The 18,865-nt window shown below is 40.7% G+C and overlaps 1 protein-coding gene across 1 annotated transcript in view; it reads left to right on the forward strand.

Moving 5' to 3' along the window:
• The window catches only part of MSH3 (mutS homolog 3), a 3,764,176-nt gene that overhangs the window by 1,466,362 nt on the left and 2,278,949 nt on the right, over positions 1-18,865 (forward strand). The window contains exon 12 of the mRNA XM_044064237.1: positions 15,454-15,560. Within this exon, the coding sequence (XP_043920172.1) occupies positions 15,454-15,560 (107 nt within the window). The remainder of the gene's footprint in view (positions 1-15,453; positions 15,561-18,865) is intronic.

Raw genomic sequence — 18,865 nt, forward strand, 5'->3', positions numbered from 1 at the left:
TGCCATTGCAGGGACCTCCATATATTTCTATGTTATGAGCTCACGCTCTCTAGCAAGGGATCAACATCATACTCATTATTAGTGGATAGACAAGAAGGGCATTGGAGAGGCAGTCTTCTGGCTACCTGTTTGGAGAGTACATTTTGAAGTCTGTGTTCTGGGTGAGCAGCATTTTTAGGACAAGGTGCTGTCTTTTGGCTTGTCATTTGTATCCTAAGAATTTACCATTTTTCTTAGCAGGATGATGTAGGCCTTGCAGGTGAGGAATCTCTTATTTTCTGATATCTGGATAACTGTTTTTCATAACCTAATCGATGCACTTGATGGCAATGGCTCTTTCCTGGGTCATACCATGGTTACAGCCCGGGGGGGGGGCACCTTAAGATTGGTGAAATCACCTTTACCCCCTTACTAGGGTTACCACCTTTCGTCATGGCTAAAACCAGAGTAAAGCCACACCCCTCACGTCACCAGTAACTCTGCCCATCCCACCCCCTCTCCTGCCCACATTCCACCCATTTTGTGATGTCACAATGACACCACCTGGTGGGAACACCTTCTTTTTCTTGGCTAGGCTTGTAAGGGCCTCAGGGCCAATAGCCTAGTAACCTCCTATGATCCACCTGTCACAATCTGTGTCAACAAGGCAATTTACCCAACACATGATCTTCTGACAGTTTAATTCGATTGCTGAACAATAAAGTCACTCAGTCTCAGATGACCTTAAGAAACTCATACCAAAAAATACATTATAGCTTAATATCACTATTCAGCTACTCACTACATGGTTTCCATAGCTCTCAACCTTACTTCCTGAACAAGGAACGTTTTTTTAAAATATTAGTATTTGACCTTAAATTGACAGAATAAGAGAATGTAAATCACACATAATCTGAAATAAAATAACTCAAAACATTGTCATTATATATTGTGTGACATCACCTTTTTCTCCTCAAATCAACAGCTTTAAGATGGATTAAAAGGGACAGAGCAAAATGTAGAGACAAAATCAGGGCAGAAGAGATGTATGATGAATGTCTTATTTTATCTAGCCAATGCGAAGTACATAGAACATGAAAGAAACAAATATCGATCTCATCCTATATACAGCGCTGAATATAACAAAACATACTTCAACCATGCCTCTGGAAAAAAAAAAAAAGTTTCATAAACCAAACATTGGGCATTGCTGGGCAAAGTATATAAGAAAACGCATTTTAAAAGCATCACATGAAAGGTGAGAACTCATTCAACAAAACACATGTGAGTGGTTTAGATTATGGCTCGTACAAGAGGAACCAAGGAGCAGTGAACTTTATTTCTGTAGTCACGCTTTCAATATGCATACAAAAAAGGTTTGCTTCAAAGCACTATAGTCAGTAAATACTACATTACAGAACAGCTGATAGTGAAACAAGAGCAGCAGCACTGAATCTGTACATACACCATAAGTCTCATGACTATGGATTATGCCCAAGAAATAATTAAAGTAAATGTTAGAACATGCTGACTAGAGGCATATCCTCCTTTTAAAAATTGGCAATACTACTCACCTTTTACATGACTGATGTCATCATGTCACTTATGTTTACTGAAAACTGCAGCAGGACTTAAGGAACCGGAAGTGTATCGAATAAAACGGTCTGCCAGTACTGTGCACATACGAAAGGAGATTTCTGGATTGTTCATTAACTTCAATCCCATGCAAAATCCTGTAATCACGCCGCTAGTCCGTCCACTTGTGGCAGTGGTGCAAAAGCAAAACCTAGACTTCATGTGTCCGCATGGGAGCCGGAACAATAGAGCGAGGGGAGCCCCCCCCCACTTTTGCAGATCATCCGTACCTCCCAACTGTCCCGAATTACTTCTTTATTTTTAGCTCGTCAGGGCTACGAGCCTGTCGGAGTTGAACTTGCGGCACATGTATTTATTTAGCTGCTGCTTATTTACTCAGAGAAGGATTTATTTTTGGAAGCTGCCTGGGTGAAAGCTGCTGCTTCTCGGAGGACTGAGGATGGAGTCTGGACTGGCTGTTGGGATTTACTGCTACAGTGAGTGTGTGTGTGTGTGTGTGTGTGTGTGTGTGTGTGTGTGTGTGTGTGTGTGTGTGTGTGTGTAAATCCCCCCAATGGAATACATCTGGTGGCTAGAGGTACTCAGGCTCAAACCCTGTACCTTGGGTACAGGTAAAAAGAGCCTAAAGTCCCTAGCCACCATCACTTGTGAATTTATGCCTCACATTTTTGCTCTGTTCCTCTGGTTTTCAGGAGTGGTAAAACAAAACCTTTTATTCTAGCAATTTTCTAAGGTTATAAAATCAATATTTGGAATGTGTCCCTATTTTGGGGCTGTATTCCCCCATTATTGGCTTTGTTCTGTGTTTTTGTGCTAAGAGGTTGAGAGCTATGGTGAGAAGTGAGAACTGAATTCACTAAATGATATGATAGCCATTTAAGTTTGTCTTCTTGTCTTTCAAGAAACTGCTGGTTTAGCTTAGTGGCATGTTGCTCTGACTGTAGTGCACAGGGTTCAAGACTTAGCAGTGAAATGAATGGTGGTAACACAACATTTTATGCAAGCAAATTTCCAAAATTATACAAGCAATGTTTAAAATGTGTCCCTGGTTTTTGCCTTTTGCCCCCTCCCCAATTGAAAATAAGTTCAAGAAGCTGTGCAACATGCCCATGGCTTACACTACTGTGATTCTGTATTTATATATTGTGTGTAGAAGTAGACTGTTATCATGGAAATGTTCTGAATAGGGCAGTTTTGTCATTATTGGTGCATGCATTTTGCTTCATTGCCTACTGGAAAAATGTTCAAACAATTAATTTAAAATGCAATTGTGTGTGGAAGTAGACTGTTATCATGGACATATTCTGAATAAGACAGTTTTGTCATTATTGGTGCATGCATTTTTCTTCATTGCCTACTGGAAAAATGTTCATACAATAAATTTAAAATGCAGTTGTGTGTTTAAGTAGACCTTTATGATGGAAATGTTCTGAATAGGGCAGTTTTGTCATTATTGGTTAATGCATTTTTGTTTCATTGCCTACTGGAAAAATGTTTAAACAATGAATTAAAAATGCGCTCCAACTTAAGTCTAACAAGTGTGCTGTATTATACAAGGAATCTAATTTAATACAATCAGGAAGGTGAATCAAGGAATGCATACAGGTATGCATGGCCCTAAAAATGTGTTTGAAAACAGCCCAGAGGAAAGTGTGAAAGGCTCAAAATCATGGGCAAATTTTAAGCTTTACTCTTGTTACCAAAGCAATGGATGAAGGTAAAACAGTTCACACAACATTACCTTGACCTGGCCAAGCCTTTTGGCACAATCCCCTACTCAGGTGAAGTAAAAAAGATGAAAAATGTAGGAGCAAACACTTATATCACCAGCTGCATTGCCAGCTTGGCTCACAGGATGCAGGAGATCAAAACAGGAGAAGAGACCAGTCCAGGGTTCGGTGCTGAGACTGTCTGTTTGGCATATACATCTCAGAAGTAAAAGGAAATACAAAAGAGCTTGGCTAGCTAAGTTTGAGATGACTGCAAATTAGGAGAAATTATTGAATCCCCAAATGACTTAACCATCATGCAGGAAGGTTTGTCCCAAATAATAACTGGTGTCAAAATCATGACAATGCCCTCTGAGAACTGGTCCAGTTGTCTGGCATTTGGGAACTTGTGTGTACAGTGACCTAACGGTTGACCCAAGATGTGCCCAGTGTCACAAGAAAGCCTTTCTGTATTGCACAGCTTATAAACAAATTGATTGTGACTAGATCTAGAGATGTTGTTGTCCCCCTTTACAAAGATGTCATTATGTCAATCATTTTGTATAATGCCCACTTTGGCATGTACCTGTCCAGCCCCATGCAACAACTGGAATACCTTCAGAGATACCTTACTAAAATGATACAAGTCCTAAACAATAGGTCTTGCATGGACTACCTCAAAGATCTATTACTATACTCAGTATCCTACAGAGTGCTTAGAGGTGACATGTCTGGCATACAAAGCATCCTCCGACATAATACAGATGGACCTACTGAACATCAGCAAGTCAAATGGCATTAGAAATACTCAGTCCAGGTATCTAAACTGAATGTTGTGGAGAGATGGATATATATCACAGAAGCTACCACTGTTCCGGAAAAGACTATCCATAAAAATAAAGCAAAGCTCATCCATCCATATTCAAATGCAACTTGGATCGAAGGATGGGTAATAGAAAATGTACTCCAGGATTTCCCTTCATGCCACTAATGGATAAAGGGAGTTCCTAAATGCTGCATCCCATACATGGCCCCCCCAAATTATCTTTGGTATGATCACTAGGGCTAATATACAATTATCAGCCATGGTGATAGCTAAGACCAATCAGAAAATGTTAATTCAAGCACCAAAAGGGAATTGGCTAAGCTTAAAATGTTCTCCAAGTGAACCTATGTTGTGGTAGCAACTAGTTATAAAGAAATTAGCCTTTCACTAAGTGCCCCTGTCAACCTCTACCCCCCCCCCCCCCCCCCAGTCTTTAACAGCTTCCGGAGCCTATGCGTGTCTGGTTTTGAATGAAATTGGTAACCGGACAATTTGTCAGAAAACCGGACAGCTGGCAACCCTACCCCTTACAGAGGATTATCTTCACAGGCAGAGCCATACATTCTCATTGCTTGTTACATATACATTTTAGTGGAACCCAGAGGATCATAGATTTGGTTTGCTGAGTGAAAATGCAGTGGTGTTTCAAGCCTGTATGTCCTAAATTATATACTTGGGAAAAAATGTGCTCCATTATTGCTCTTGCTCTCCCTCTGCACATTCAGGGACCCCTGCCACTATTAAATTGCATTTCTTAGCTCTATTCTTAAAGTATTCAGGTTTTATGGCCTTGGTTTTCTTTGTGCTTTAAATAGGTATGCCATCATTCTTTTAAGGCCTTCCACAAACTGGTCTGTTTCAGTACCATTGTCTTCAAGATGCAACATTCTGTGGCACTTTGCCAGCACTCCTATCAGTTAACCTGTCCAGTTTTGAATTTAACTTAAAAGTGAAGGAGTTCTCCATTATTTATTCCATTTGAGATTTTAGAATCTTTGTATAACTGGGAGCTCAGCCATCCCTAGCTGCAGTACAAAGTAAATGCAATTTTCAGGAGCTACCTGTAGCTGTTTTGTTTACAGTTCATTTAACAATTAAAGGTAGTATAAACAAAGACTGCAGAAGTAGACCAGAGCCTGCATGACAGATTTTGTCAAATAACTGTATCAGAATTAATTGTTAGTCTGTTAAAAATTGCAGGAGAGTGCAAATGTGACTGAAAAGTATGCATCTCTGTATATCAAGACATAAACATCACACCAACTAATAGAGGAAAAATATTAATGTTAACAGTAATACTGTTGTTTTAATAAGTATTTTTTGTGATGCACACTCCTTCTACTGTAAGTATACTAATTCTGAGATTGCTCAACATTGAATGGAAGTCAGAACTGGTGACAAACGGGAATAAAGCCCTGATTATGGCACAGGCATCCAGAGTTTGATTAGTGGCTCAGACACATGACCAAGCTGGCAAAGAAGATGGATGCATTTGTCCGGGGGGCTAAAACATACTGTAGCAGTCCTTAGGAAGAAAGGGGACATATGACCCATTGGTGGGCATGTGGTTCACCAAACTGCCAATGGATGGATAGCCTTCATTAAACGACTTCACATTTGCAGAAGCGTGCACTGGCATGAGGGGAAGGCATAGCAGTCCTTGCATTGATGCAAGTCATATATGTCTTCACCCAGGGGAGGAGTTAGGCTGTTATAGAAATCTCTTCTTACCTTAAATTCCAGAGAGGATATAAAGAGCTCTCATGGCTGCCTGAATGATAACTCCTCTGGATAGCTGTTACCCTAATGAATCTGGAAGATCGTCCCTACTGGGGAATGATTCAGCTGTAGTCCAGTAGGAGGAGGCTTGATGGTCAGCAGGCACTTGGGGCATAAGATCACCAGGAAAGAAAAAAGAAAACTTATAGGGGAAATAGAATAATCCATTATTCATGAGATGCAGATATCACAAAGTTAATTGTGCCGCAAGCTTTAATGTTAGTGCACATCAAATGTTCTGTCTCACTGTTCAGGCACACCATTGCGGTGCATTCAGAACAATAAATCTGTTTCTGTTAAAGAAAGAACTAGGAAACACTGCATCAGTGAACAAAACTTTTAAGCCAATGTTTCACAAGGTCTGCTTTACCAAATTTTCTAAAAAGAAATGTTTTTAGGGAAACAACCCCTCCCCCCATCTTGCACCACTCACACCCTTTCCATCTCTAAGTATACTTATTTTGATGCTGTGCAACCTGGGAGTAAGGCGAGACTTCCTTACCCCATAGTTCTGCACTTCTGCTGATTACACAGCAGTCTGTTAGAGAGCAAGAGAGAGACTAACTACACTTGTTATGATGAAACGTAGTGCAGTATTTGGTGTGCATCTCCAAAACAGCTAATTACTCCTGACTGAAACATGTGCTTCTTAATTATATTTTAATTGCTCCCCCTGTGGCTGTTAACTGTCAGCCTTTCCCCTCCTGTAGCTATTGAGCCTGTTCATCCTTCATACAGGGGCCCTATCTGCAGTATCAAAGAGTTGAGCAAAGGGGGGCTGTAATTCACGAAGCCATGCAGGAGTTTATGCCCCTGCTTTCATCCCACCTTTGAGTTGAAAATGTCCTCATCTCAGTGGCTTACCCCGCTCACCTGATCAGGGCCATACATGCTGCAGGATGGAACCTAATTGTTCCCAGACTGGGAATCTTCGTAACACTTCCCCTCCTCTTTACTGCTGTTCATGCTGAATGAAGGCTATAAGGGTATTTTCTGATACTAACCCCATCCCCTGGAAGCTGACATAAGAATTCACATCACTATAAAGGCCTTTGATGCTCCCCCCATGTATGTTTATTCCCACATACTTGGTATAAGAACTGTGATCACTGGCTTTTGAGCACCAAGACTACATCCCCTGTTCTAAGTATATGTTTGCTACTTACATGTGTCCACTTCCTGATTGGTTGTTTGCTAGCTTGATTGGGAAGCCAGCGTCAGTTACTCATTCTCATCTTCTTCCTATTGGCTCCTCCCATGCCTGAGCCACTATTTGGGCTTTGTTTATTCCCAGGACTCTCTCCCACCATGCCCCAGGGCTTGACCTGTGCTTTCATAGGTTCATACTAGGCTATCTGCCCTAGGGCATTTATAAGCCTAGCCAGAGTGTGTTTGGCTTTCGCCACCCATTTTAAATTAATTTTGCTATGCCCTTTTTCGAGGTTAGTATACTGTGCCTCTGTCTAACAGTGACACAGAAGTGATTCCCGGGGTAAACCTACGATCTCCCATCCACTCATCAAGATTCCTCTAGAAGAGAGTCAATGAGGGACTCTGCCTAACCTGGACTGGGATTTTATTCCAGAGTGAAGGGAGCCTCTGGGTTATGAATCTGTCCCTCCAGCATGTCCTATTTATTTCAGTGCTGAGGTTCAAGTCCCTCGAGCGAGTAGCTCGATGGGATTTGGATTTTCTGAGGTGTAGCATGTCCATTAATTCCGGGTTGGACATGGCTTTATACGTCAGGCACAGATCTCCTCTGAGCAGGCAGTATGTCACTGAGTAGAGCTGGAGTTTCTTTAACTGGGCAGCATATGGCATCTGTTTGAGCCCTTTGATCCTCTTGGTGAGGTACTTTTGGGGTCTTTCCAGTTGCTGCAGGTGTCTGGTAAGGTACATCCCAAAAGGGGCATTGTACTCTATTATGGGCCTGATGAGGGATGAGTAAAGAGGCACGATGACCTCCCCTGATCTAGATGTGAATCCCTTCATGATTAGGTGGGCTATATAAAATGTTTTTCTAACCACTTTGGCCACATGGTTGTCAAATGAGAGATTGCTATCAACTTGGGTCCCCAGGTCCCTAATTACTTCTTCCGTACTTAATGGATTACCACCTATGTGGTAATTTGGGGCACTTTGTTTTTGCCAAAGAGGATGACTATACACTTTTTGCCATTTAGCTTGAGGCCATGGCTCTGGCACCAGTTCCCTGTTTCTATGAGGCCCTTTTGTAGGATGCTTGTGCCGGATGGAGAGTCTGTTATGGCACCCAGTTTGCAGTCATCTGCGAACTTGGTCAGCCACAGTCCTTCCGTGTTGGCCTGTACCTCCGAGGAGTATATACCGAACAAGAGAGGTCCCAGGAATGAGCCTTGTGGGACGCCACTTGTAACTGGTTTGGAGTCTGACATGGCTCCAGCAATTCTAACCATGTGGGTTCTGTCCTTGAGCCAGTTTGCAGCCCATCTAGTGACATAGGGGTTTATATTTAAGCTGGTGAGCTTATCTATAATGCCCGAGTGGGGTATTGTATTGAAGGCTTTTGCGAGGTCCGGGTAGGCTGTGTGGACCACCTTCCCCTCGTCAATGGCCTTGGTGACTGTTTCAAAGAAATCAACCAGGTTTAAGAGGCAGGATCTGCCCTTAACAAAGCCGAACTGGGTAGGATCCAGTGTCTGTAGGTCCCCAATATCTTTATTTATGAGGTCCATGATGATCCTTTCGATAGCTTTGCAGACCAAGCTAGTCAGGCTTATGGGGCGATAGTTTCCAGGATCTGTTGAGGCACCACCTTTGTGGAGAGGGACCACTGTTGCTGTACGCCACTCTTTGGGTACATATCCTGTAGTAAGGCTGAGATTGAACAGTAGTTTTATGTTTGGGTTTAGCTCTTCTTGGAGTTCATGTAGGACGCAGCCCGGGACATCGTCTGGTCCCAAATGATGCTGTGTTTTTTGCTTTGGAGAGGGCGGCTCTTACCTGAGCATCTGAGATGTCAGGGGGGCAGCACTCTGCTGGGATAGATATTTGCCCTTTTGGTGGGGAGGGGGGGAGAAGTTTGCGCTGAACCTGTCAGCTAGGATGTTGGCAATGTCTGTGGGTTCGGGGTATTTTTCGTCATTTTGGACTAATTCTGAGCATATCTGGGAATTCCCACCCAGGTTCCTAACATAACTAAAGAAAGCCTTGTGATTATCCTTAGTGTCCTGTGCAATTTTTCTCTCGAAGCTGGCCTTAGACGATTTTATGAGTGCCCGTAGTTTTTTGCTAATACTGATCAGAGATGCCTTCCTTTTTTGGGATTTTGCTCTATCATGTAGTAGCTTCCTCCTTCTATTGTATAGTTTGTTTATGGCTGGGGTCCACCAGACAGGATGTCTGCCTTTGGAGGATTGGGTCTTGGTTTTATTTGGGATTTCATGATCCATGCATTCCTGAAGGTGTTCATAGAATGCGTTTGTAAAGGATTCTGCGGTCTGGGCCATATTTTCCACAGGCCCAGGGGCTTTGAAGGATTCCTCCTCGGTTTTGAGGAGTGTGAAATTTGCTTTAGAGAAGTTTTTCACTGTGGTTTTCTGGGTAGGGGGTGAGGTCGGGATGTGAATATCCAGTGAGATTAATTTATGATCTGATCTTACCAGTGAGGGATACACTTCTGGTCTGGAGCATAGAGTCCCCATGTTGGTGATGATCAGGTCCAGTATGTTTTCCCCTCTTGTGGGAGTGGTAACAAGTTGTTTTATAGCATTTGCGTTTATAAATTCTAGGAACCTTTGGGCTAGGGTGTTGGAGCTAGAGTAATGCTCCCAGTCTATGTTTGGGTAGTTGAAGTCGCCCAATATAATGGTGTTTGGAGAGACCTTCATATTTTCCAATGTTCTCAGGAAGGCCAAGTGGGGTTCCTGGGTTTGGGAGGGTGGTCTGTAGCAGGCTAAAAACTGGAAGGCAGTTTTACCCACTGTTAGTTGCACATGGATAGTCTCTGATGCTTCGTGCTGTGCCACCAACCTGGAGGTGTGGGTATCTTTGACGAATATTGATACTCCCCCTCCTTTTGTGGTTCGGTCCAAGTTTTGGGGACGAAAAGCATGGTATGAGGTATAACCTGGTAGTGCAGCGGGGTGCTTTGCCTTGAACACCAGTTTGTTACTGCACGGGATATCGATGTTCTCCATGCTAAGGAGAGTTTTGAGTGCATGCATCTTGAGGTTTAGACTTCTGGCGTTGAGTAGCATTACTCTTAGTTTCTTATCCCTTGTGATACCTATGGAGGTGGGTTTGTCTTTTGAGCCTTGCCTAAAAAGGCACTATGGGGGTAGCAAGAGCCTTTGCCAATATCCAAAAGCCCAGGGGTGACAGGTGCAAGCTGTCCCTAGCGCAACATCGTGGCTTGTCAAGCATGTCATCCCAGGCTGACAGGCATTGGATCCCCTTTGAATGACACCAATACTTAAGCCAATTGTTGAAATTGATCATCTTGTCTTCATATTGTGGCACCATTCTTGGTGAGGGTAAGATGCTACTCAAGGTCAGGGTCATACCGGCCTGGGCTACATGCTCAGAGAGCTCCTCTATGTCTCGTTTCATGTAGTCCAGGGAGGTACGTCTCAGGTCATTCACACCAGCATGGACATGACTGAGTCATATTTGTACTTGCCTTGGAGTGACCTGAGTGCTTGTGTTATGTGACGGATCCTAGCGCCCGACAGGCAGCTCACCGTGACCTTCTCCTTGTTCAGCCTGGTGAGCGGGACGTCAGTGTGCCAGACGATAGAGTCACCTATTACAAGTGTATCAGGTGTGTTGTTTAGCCTTAAGGGCTGTGACTGTTCGGCACACTGGCTTTGTGAGCTATGTGTTGCACGTGTTTTGTTTTGGGGTAGCGGTTGCTTGGGTGTCTGCTTTGGAGGTCTCTGCTGCTTAGGCAGATTTTTATTTAGAGCCTCCGGGTATGTTTTTGTGTGTTTATGTGTTTGGTTTGCTGTTGTGGTAGGTCTGTGTGAGACTGGAATTGTAGTGAGTGTGGTTTCCTTCTCCTCCTGACTGGTTACGCCAGTACTGAGTTGAGAGAGCTTAGCCTCCAGTTTGGCTATATGGTTGCATCTCTCACATGTGTTGGAATTTGTTGGGAGGAGGAGAGGGTTGTCTGTGTACATGAGGCAGTTGTAACATTGCCTGAAGATTCCCAGATTCACCAGCTGGACCGGAGAGGAGATTGACAACTGACCTTTGGACATGCTAGAATAGTATTGGGAATTCCTTTATAATTGAAAAAAGGGCCAATGGGGAACAAGGTACTCAAGCGGAGTTTGTGAGGGTGTAGTGCTTTTAATTTTTTAGTGCTGACTTATATAATTGCTTTAGTGAGCAAGTGCCAGGTAACTTAAATGCAAAAATGACAAACAGTAACTTTCTTTCAAGTGAAACAAGGAAATAAGTACAGTAAGCAATGCAGATATCACTAGGGATCCACAGAAGCGCTGAAAAGCCATGTTTTAGGTGGAATTAGCATTTCAGGGAAATAACAAGCATACAAACAAAACTAGATTCAACAGGCCTGGATCTAGTCTATGCTACAGCAAACAATGTGTACCAATTTCAGTAAGAAGCAGTTCAAATATGCAGGCACTATAAGCCTTTAACCAGAAATTCCCAGCTCAGAAGGGCAGAGTCCAGCCTCTCCTCCCACAAGAGTGCAGACCACAAACCCTCTTAATGTAAAATAACTGGCCTGAAGCCCAAGTGCTTAAACCAGAATTAATACACTTTTAGAATAACAGACACTGAGCCCTCAATCAGCAGTTCCCACCTTAGAAGGATGTAAGCTACCTGTTCTGCCACTACAGTGCAAACCACAAACCTCAGGTCTGAAGCCCAAGTGCTTAAACTAAAAGGCTTAGAATGAGTTACACCAAGCAGTAATAAATACAATTGAGTACTTTTAAGATGACGCAAAAGCAAAATAAAGTAGGAAGAAACACAAATACAGTAAAAGCAGATAAAGTTTTTTTTTTTTTTTGAGTGAGCAAATGAAATGGGCCCAGGAGTTACAGGACAGAAACAAGTGCAAATGCAGGCCTTCAAATTAGAAAGTTGAGAGAGATGGAAGACCGCCCAAACAGCCAGTAACTACAAATTCTGGGCCAGAACCACTCCCTGTGTGGTAGACAGGTTACCTAATGCTTACCACTCCCACTGATAAGCTAGAAGGCTTCCCTCCAACACAGAAAGGCTTGGGGGGCTAAGAAGCTTACAAACAGTCCTGGATACAGCAAATCTGTATCTGGAACACTAATTACAGGAAAGGTAGGAAACAGGCTTACATTTTTTTTTTTCCAGAAAAGTTGCAAAAACAGTAGTAAAAACAATTCACATGCAGTGCAAGCTGGCACACTTGAGTATGTAGCAATATTAGTCCACACACAGTTTGAAAAATGTAATTAAATTAAAAAGGACTAAAAGCAAGTGCAGAAAGGGTTTATTATGTAGAATGCGGTAAAGAGATGGGACTGGGGGAGTTTTCTAAATCAAATCTACAGTGGGGCGGGCACTGCAAAAGCCACCAAAGGACAGTTTCAACAGAGATGTGAGGAATCACAGTGCAAATTATAAAACCAGAAAAATATATACTGATCTCTGTATATTTGCAGAACAGTAAGACAACAGATATCTAAGCAACAATTTAGCTCTATAATACAGAATAATACAGAAAAATATACTCAGCTCTGTATATTTGCAGATAGTCTTGTAAGGCTGTCTCTCAGTACACAGGTTCCATTTTAAATTCTGAGTATTAATAATAGTCAGAACAGAGAACATAGTAATTTCCACTGTAAAATAAATTGAGAGGTAGAGGCTGAAGACTGGGGCCTCTGTAAAGTGCTGAGGAAGTACTTATTCATAAAAAGGGTAATAGTCGAGTATAACATCCTTTTGGCAGTACAGCTGAATTGATAATAATGTTCTGTTGTGTTCAGTAATCACAGAAAGAGATCTTGAACTAATATGAGAGGGATAGAAAAGGTTTGTAGTACCACAGCTTGTAGAAATGTATTGCTGCCATTTTGGTGTGTGATTTTCTTCTCTGCTGACAACATGAGCTGCTAATGCATTGTCACATTCTTTTCTGTTTTAACAGCTTTATTAAATCGTGTTTAAGATAATGGCATAGATAAACATACAGTAATAAAAAATAGTGACATTTTCATTATTTTCCTGCAGTATACTTGTTCTTTAACAATTATTTACTCCAACATTACATAAATTGCTCAATTCCTGCCTTCCCTTAAACCTCACTTCTTCTCCTGAATATTATTCTGTCTGTATTGTTCCCACAATTTCCATGTATTTCTATGAAATTTGCTCCTTCCCTTTTTTCCAGTCCTTTTATCTCCTTTGCAATAGTCGATACTTCAGTTATACTTGAGCTAGATTTTGATTTCCATTTTTTAGCAATTGTTTTTTGGCAGTCAGTAAAATTAAACTTGTAATGCCGTATTGTGTCTAATCAATTCAGACCATTTGTCCAGCTCAAAAGAATCATTTCCTTGCTTACAACCATTTTCTCCTCACAAAATGTCTGACAAAGTACTCTGTAGGGAATTGTTAAAATCTGCCAAGTGGTTATACTCCAAACACACATTTCCGTTTACTTCTCCTTTTTCTCATCACACCTCCGGCATTTGCTATCTACCTGAGGAAAAACTCCCTGAAGCCTGCTTGGTGTGTAAGATACCTATGTAAACACTTAAGTGAAAAACTTAGACCTTCTGGCCTTATTGCATGCTTGAGAGCCACAGATCTGCCCTCCCACTGCTCATTTGTAAGTCACCTTTCCAGTCTCTCTTCTCAGACTTTTCTAGCCTCCTTAGCTTGATTCTTAAATGTATTATACAGTGTTTTGTATGCCCTACTAAATATCCCTTTTTAAGAGATGGTTTTGTTCCACCAAAATCTGTACCAGAGTTCGTCTTTCACTTTGCTCACTCCCCTATCCCTTTTTTTTGCCTATTTTCTGATACCAATCCATGATAGGGAAATCAGTCTCTAACCTGCAGTCCAAGCTTCTGTTTGGCTTCATCCCACTCTGGTAACTTTCCTTCTCAAAGTATGTGCTCTCAATATTTTTCTTTGCTAACTTTCTCCAGTGAATACTACCTCCTTGCCTGTTTTCTGTACCCCTACTTGTAATAAATGCATACTTGTTGCTAAAATCTCATTTATTCATTCCTGTGTTGTCTTAGTTCTTAGAATACTTTCTGCACCTTTATGACTATAGTACTCTGCATGGTTGTGCTCTCTCCTAATTTGTCGGGCCTCTCCCCTTTGATTTATAACCTTCATCTTGTGTTATATATATGAGCCAATACATCACTGTCTTGTCTGATTTAGCTGTTTATTTTATTGGCTGTAATAGCACTAATTTATCAAAGACCATTTCTTTAGGTGGGGAGTGTAGTAAGCATCAGTACATTTGGTATTGTTAGTATACAGCACTTGAAATAAAAAGTACTATTTAAGTGTCAGGCAGCACACAGCTCCTTTCTTTCAACAAACTGTTTCAAAATATACGGATTCTTTTTTTAACAACATTTACTGAAGATTTTAAATAGCCGTGGTGGTGCAGTGGTAGTGTTCTCGCCTCACAGCAAGAGGTTCCCCTGTTCGATTCTCGGCTGGAGCACCTTCTGTGTGGAGTTTGCATGTCCTCCCTGTGGTTGAGTGGCATTGGAAAGACATGCATGAATGGGCGTGCCTTCGTTGAAGGTTGGGCGTCGAGCTGGCATCTTGGCACGTAAAAATCTGCTGCCAATCATTAGCGGACTGGAGTTCCGCTGTGGCGACCCTTAACTGGGAAAAGCCGAAAGAAGAACAACTGAAGTTTTTAAATGTTTAGTATGTAAAAACAATAACAAAAAAGACATAAATGGATGAGCCAGACCAACAAGAATACAGTAAGATCAGGTGTAAGGACATACAGTAAAAATTACAAATATCCCCCCTAGACAACTAGCTGCACACATTATGTACATATGTTGTATGGTGAAATGTACACATTATATACATATGTAGTATGGCGAAATGTACACATTATGTACATATGTAATATGATTACATGTACACATTACATACATATGTAGTATGATGAAATGTACACGTTACGTATATATGTAGTATGGTGAAATTTACACATTATGTGCATATGTAGTATGATTAAATGTACACATTACATACATATGTAGTATGATTAAATGTACAAGTTAGGTATATATATATAGTATGATGAAATGTGCACATTACGTATATATGTAGTATGATGAAATGTAGACATTATGTACATATATACTATGATGAAATGAGTTAACTAGTATTTTAAGTTATGAGTGGCACCTACTAAGAGAGGAGCAAACACAATTTACTGTTATTGTTTTATTGAAAGTTTTATGTCAGACTTGTGTGAAGTCTTTGGTTTCTCCAGGGCTAATTGAGTATGATAACTAGAAGATTAATTTTTTTATTGTAACTTAAAATAATTGTACTTTTCTTCTGATTTTAAATTAGTCCGGTGACAAGAAAGGAAGCTTGCTGTGGGTCTTAGATCATACCCAGACTTCCTTTGGAAGAAGATTGTTGAAACAGTGGGTAACACAACCACTGAAAAAAACAAGGTAAGGAATTATGGGTTGATTTCTATATGTCCTTGGAGCAATTACAGTAATTAACGACTTTTGTGTGAACCCAAATGGCATATCAGACTTAGCCGCACTAGCAGCCATGGTTTTAACATTGTTTTTAATTTTGCACATTTATCAAATGTGTCTTGCTTCAGTAGTGTGTTCTGAAGCATTTATTTAAATATTTACGGTTATTGTAAAACAGTTATTGTTATATATTTTTGATAGATCTATATTATTTTACTTGTTGGTTAGCAGCCATTAATTTAGTGTTTTAAAAAACATTAATAATGGTTGATGCACTTCTCGATTATTCCTGTAGAATAACATGAATGCATACAGTTTGTTCAAAAGCTAGATCCATTTGTTGTAATATCCTTTTTAGGGGCTAATATCTGCAGAGAGAGTTCTGTGGCACCGTGAAGACTTTTCTTATTTGCGGCTTTATTTATTATTTTGCCCAAAGTAATGCCCACTAAGTATTGAATCCTTTGCCTTCTGATGGCTGTAATTGCTCAGAGCCCCATATAGTAAAGAATAATCACATATTTTCTTCTCCTGTCTTGACTGATTCACAGATCTTGCTGTAGTTTTACCCTTTTTTTCAACAAGCCCACATTAGTTTATGGCAGTAGCATGAGTCATCTCAGGCTACTATTTGGAAAAAAAAAGTCTGCTGCTGTTTACCAGGATCAGCTGTCAGGTAACCATTCACCATTATATTTGTGCATATGTTTTTCCCCTCATAGTTAGTAACTCAGCTTTTGCGGTAGAAAGTTTCATCTCACAAGAATATTTTTTTCTTTCTTTTTTGTGCCTTTTTCTGTAAGGCTGTTTTCTGCTATTGTTCTTATAGCAGAAAAATTGTAGACTTATAAAGTACATTAACCAAAAGTGATTAGTGTGTTTGAGAGAAGCACTAAATTACTTCATAGATGAGAGACAATTAACACTTGAACCTGTAAAGCACTGAGATACGTCACTGAGGGCAGTCACTTACTGAGGTAGCTTACTTAGGTATTTGCAGCAAGCATTTTCATCCGCCTGCCACAGGAGACTTGTCAAAGAAATTGCTAAATGCCCATGTGATTGCTAGGCGGGTTGTAGTGTAGAAGAATGAAAAATTAAGAAGAGTTACTTGTAGTGTTTTGTAGGGTTCAATGCTGGTTTGATACTTTGTCAAACTCAGTAGGATTACATCATACGGAAGAGGCCAGGCTCAGCAAGAACAGATACTGAAAAGGTTATGATATGTTGAAATATTATAAGGCTGGAAAGAGGATGTATATGACATTTGAATAGCATTACAAAAATGGAAGCAAAGCTGGTTCAATTAATGCCATGGGCTGGTGCTATGAACTATTGCCCCCACCCCTCAGCTCTTCAAGTGAAGAGCAAAAAAAAATAAAAAAATTTACTTCACTGCAATAAGCCATGCAAAAAGAATGGACGTTACTTCTACTGGAACACCAACCAAGTGGCCAGATGCTTGACATGCTACCCCCCCGTTTCTGATCCCTGCCCCCGACCCTTATTTAACATATTTTCTTTAAAAAAATATTTCTTCTTTTAAACTGTAGCAAACTGTTTGCAACACATGTAGTAAAAATGTGCTACAGTTTATACCTGCCTACACATAACACTCATACCTCTTAACCTGGAAATATCAAAAATCTGGACAAAGGCCCATGAAAAATAGATACAAATCTGTATGCTGATCAACATAACATTTGCATACATGATTATGTAACCCCAGCCACTCTGGTGGAATTGTCGGATGCCAGCTTTTTAAACGCAAACTGAAGAACAGACAACCAAAATATGATCATGAAACAAAATACGCAGAACAGTAGTGTTTTATTTATATTAATATTTGAACATGTGCAAAACTAAAATACAATTTTCTTTTATAAAAATAAAATGAACTGCGGCTGTGCTTCAGCCTTCTTCATTAAATAACACAAAATGTACACCAGAACAAAACTGTTTTATTTATATTAACATCTGAACTTCTATAAAGCTAAAATACAATTCTCTTATATAAAAATAAAATTAACTTAGCAGTGCACAGCACACAGGTCTTTTTACAACCCATCACTCCCCTCCTCCAGCTAGCCTGCAGTTAGACACTAGAACTGCTTACAGGAATGTCACTGTCATTAATTATAAACAAGAGAAACACATCTTCCCAAACCATCTGATACAATGTAACTAGTTGTGCTTCTTCTAGGGGACAGCCTGCATGTCCATTATGTGGGGGACTTCTCCACAACCCCCTTCAGTTAAATTAAATATACTAATACCAACCCTTCAGTTAGGTATACTAATTCCATGATGACTACATAACCTGGAGGAAAGGAAAAAAACACCTGCAAGCGTGTAATCAACAGATATGAAAGCGGTTGACTTGCAGTTCATCTGTTAAAATAGCAGACTGTGAAAGAAAACAAACATCTGAGAAATGGGATCCACATGTCAGTAAGTGATAAACTATACATTATACAATGACCCCCCCCCATTAATATTCAAAAACGTGCACGCTGATTGGTCAGCGTGCACGTTGTATATCAGAGTTATAGTAATGGAAAAAAGTCCGGTCTCCCGGACTTTTTTCCATTACTATAACTCTTTTTTTACAGCAACGGAGAACGCAAGATCTCCGTTGCTTCACACTGTCTCGCTATGTTAAACGAGTTTAACATAGCGAGACAGCTTTAAAAAAAGCAACAGAGATACTCAGTTGCTTTTTTTAAAGCTGTCTCGTTATGTTAAACTCCTTTAACATAGCGAGACGGTTTGAAAAAGCAACAGAGATCTTGCTTTCTCCGTTGCTTTTTTCAAAACTGTCTCGCTATGTTAAATGGGTTTAACATAGCGAGCCAAAGCTGTCTCGCTATGTTAAACAAATTTAACATAGCGAAACAGTTTGTAAAAAGCAACGGAGATCTTGCTTTCTCCATTGCTTTTGCCCACAGCTCTAATATACTGCGTAGGCATACGCATGCACAGTACATCAGAACTGCCGCAGAATACCAGACAGCTGCGGAAGGGCAGCAAGGACAATGCCATTATTTAAGAAAAGTAATTCTTTTTTTTCTTAAATAATGTCATTGTATAATAGCAATAACCCACTTCTGGGTGTGGGTAATGCTGGATTTACCCACGGTTGGCTTTGTTTGGCCACTCGGGCTTTGCCCTCATGACCAAACCACACCAACCGTGGGTAAATCCAGCATTACCCACACCCAGGCGTGGGTTATTGCTATATTAACCCACTGCAGGGCAACCATAATTAAAGA

This window comes from Protopterus annectens, chromosome 2.part2 (assembly GCF_019279795.1).
Source record: "Protopterus annectens isolate FY-2018-M chromosome 2.part2, PAN1.0, whole genome shotgun sequence".
Classification (NCBI taxonomy): Eukaryota; Metazoa; Chordata; order Ceratodontiformes; family Protopteridae; genus Protopterus; species Protopterus annectens.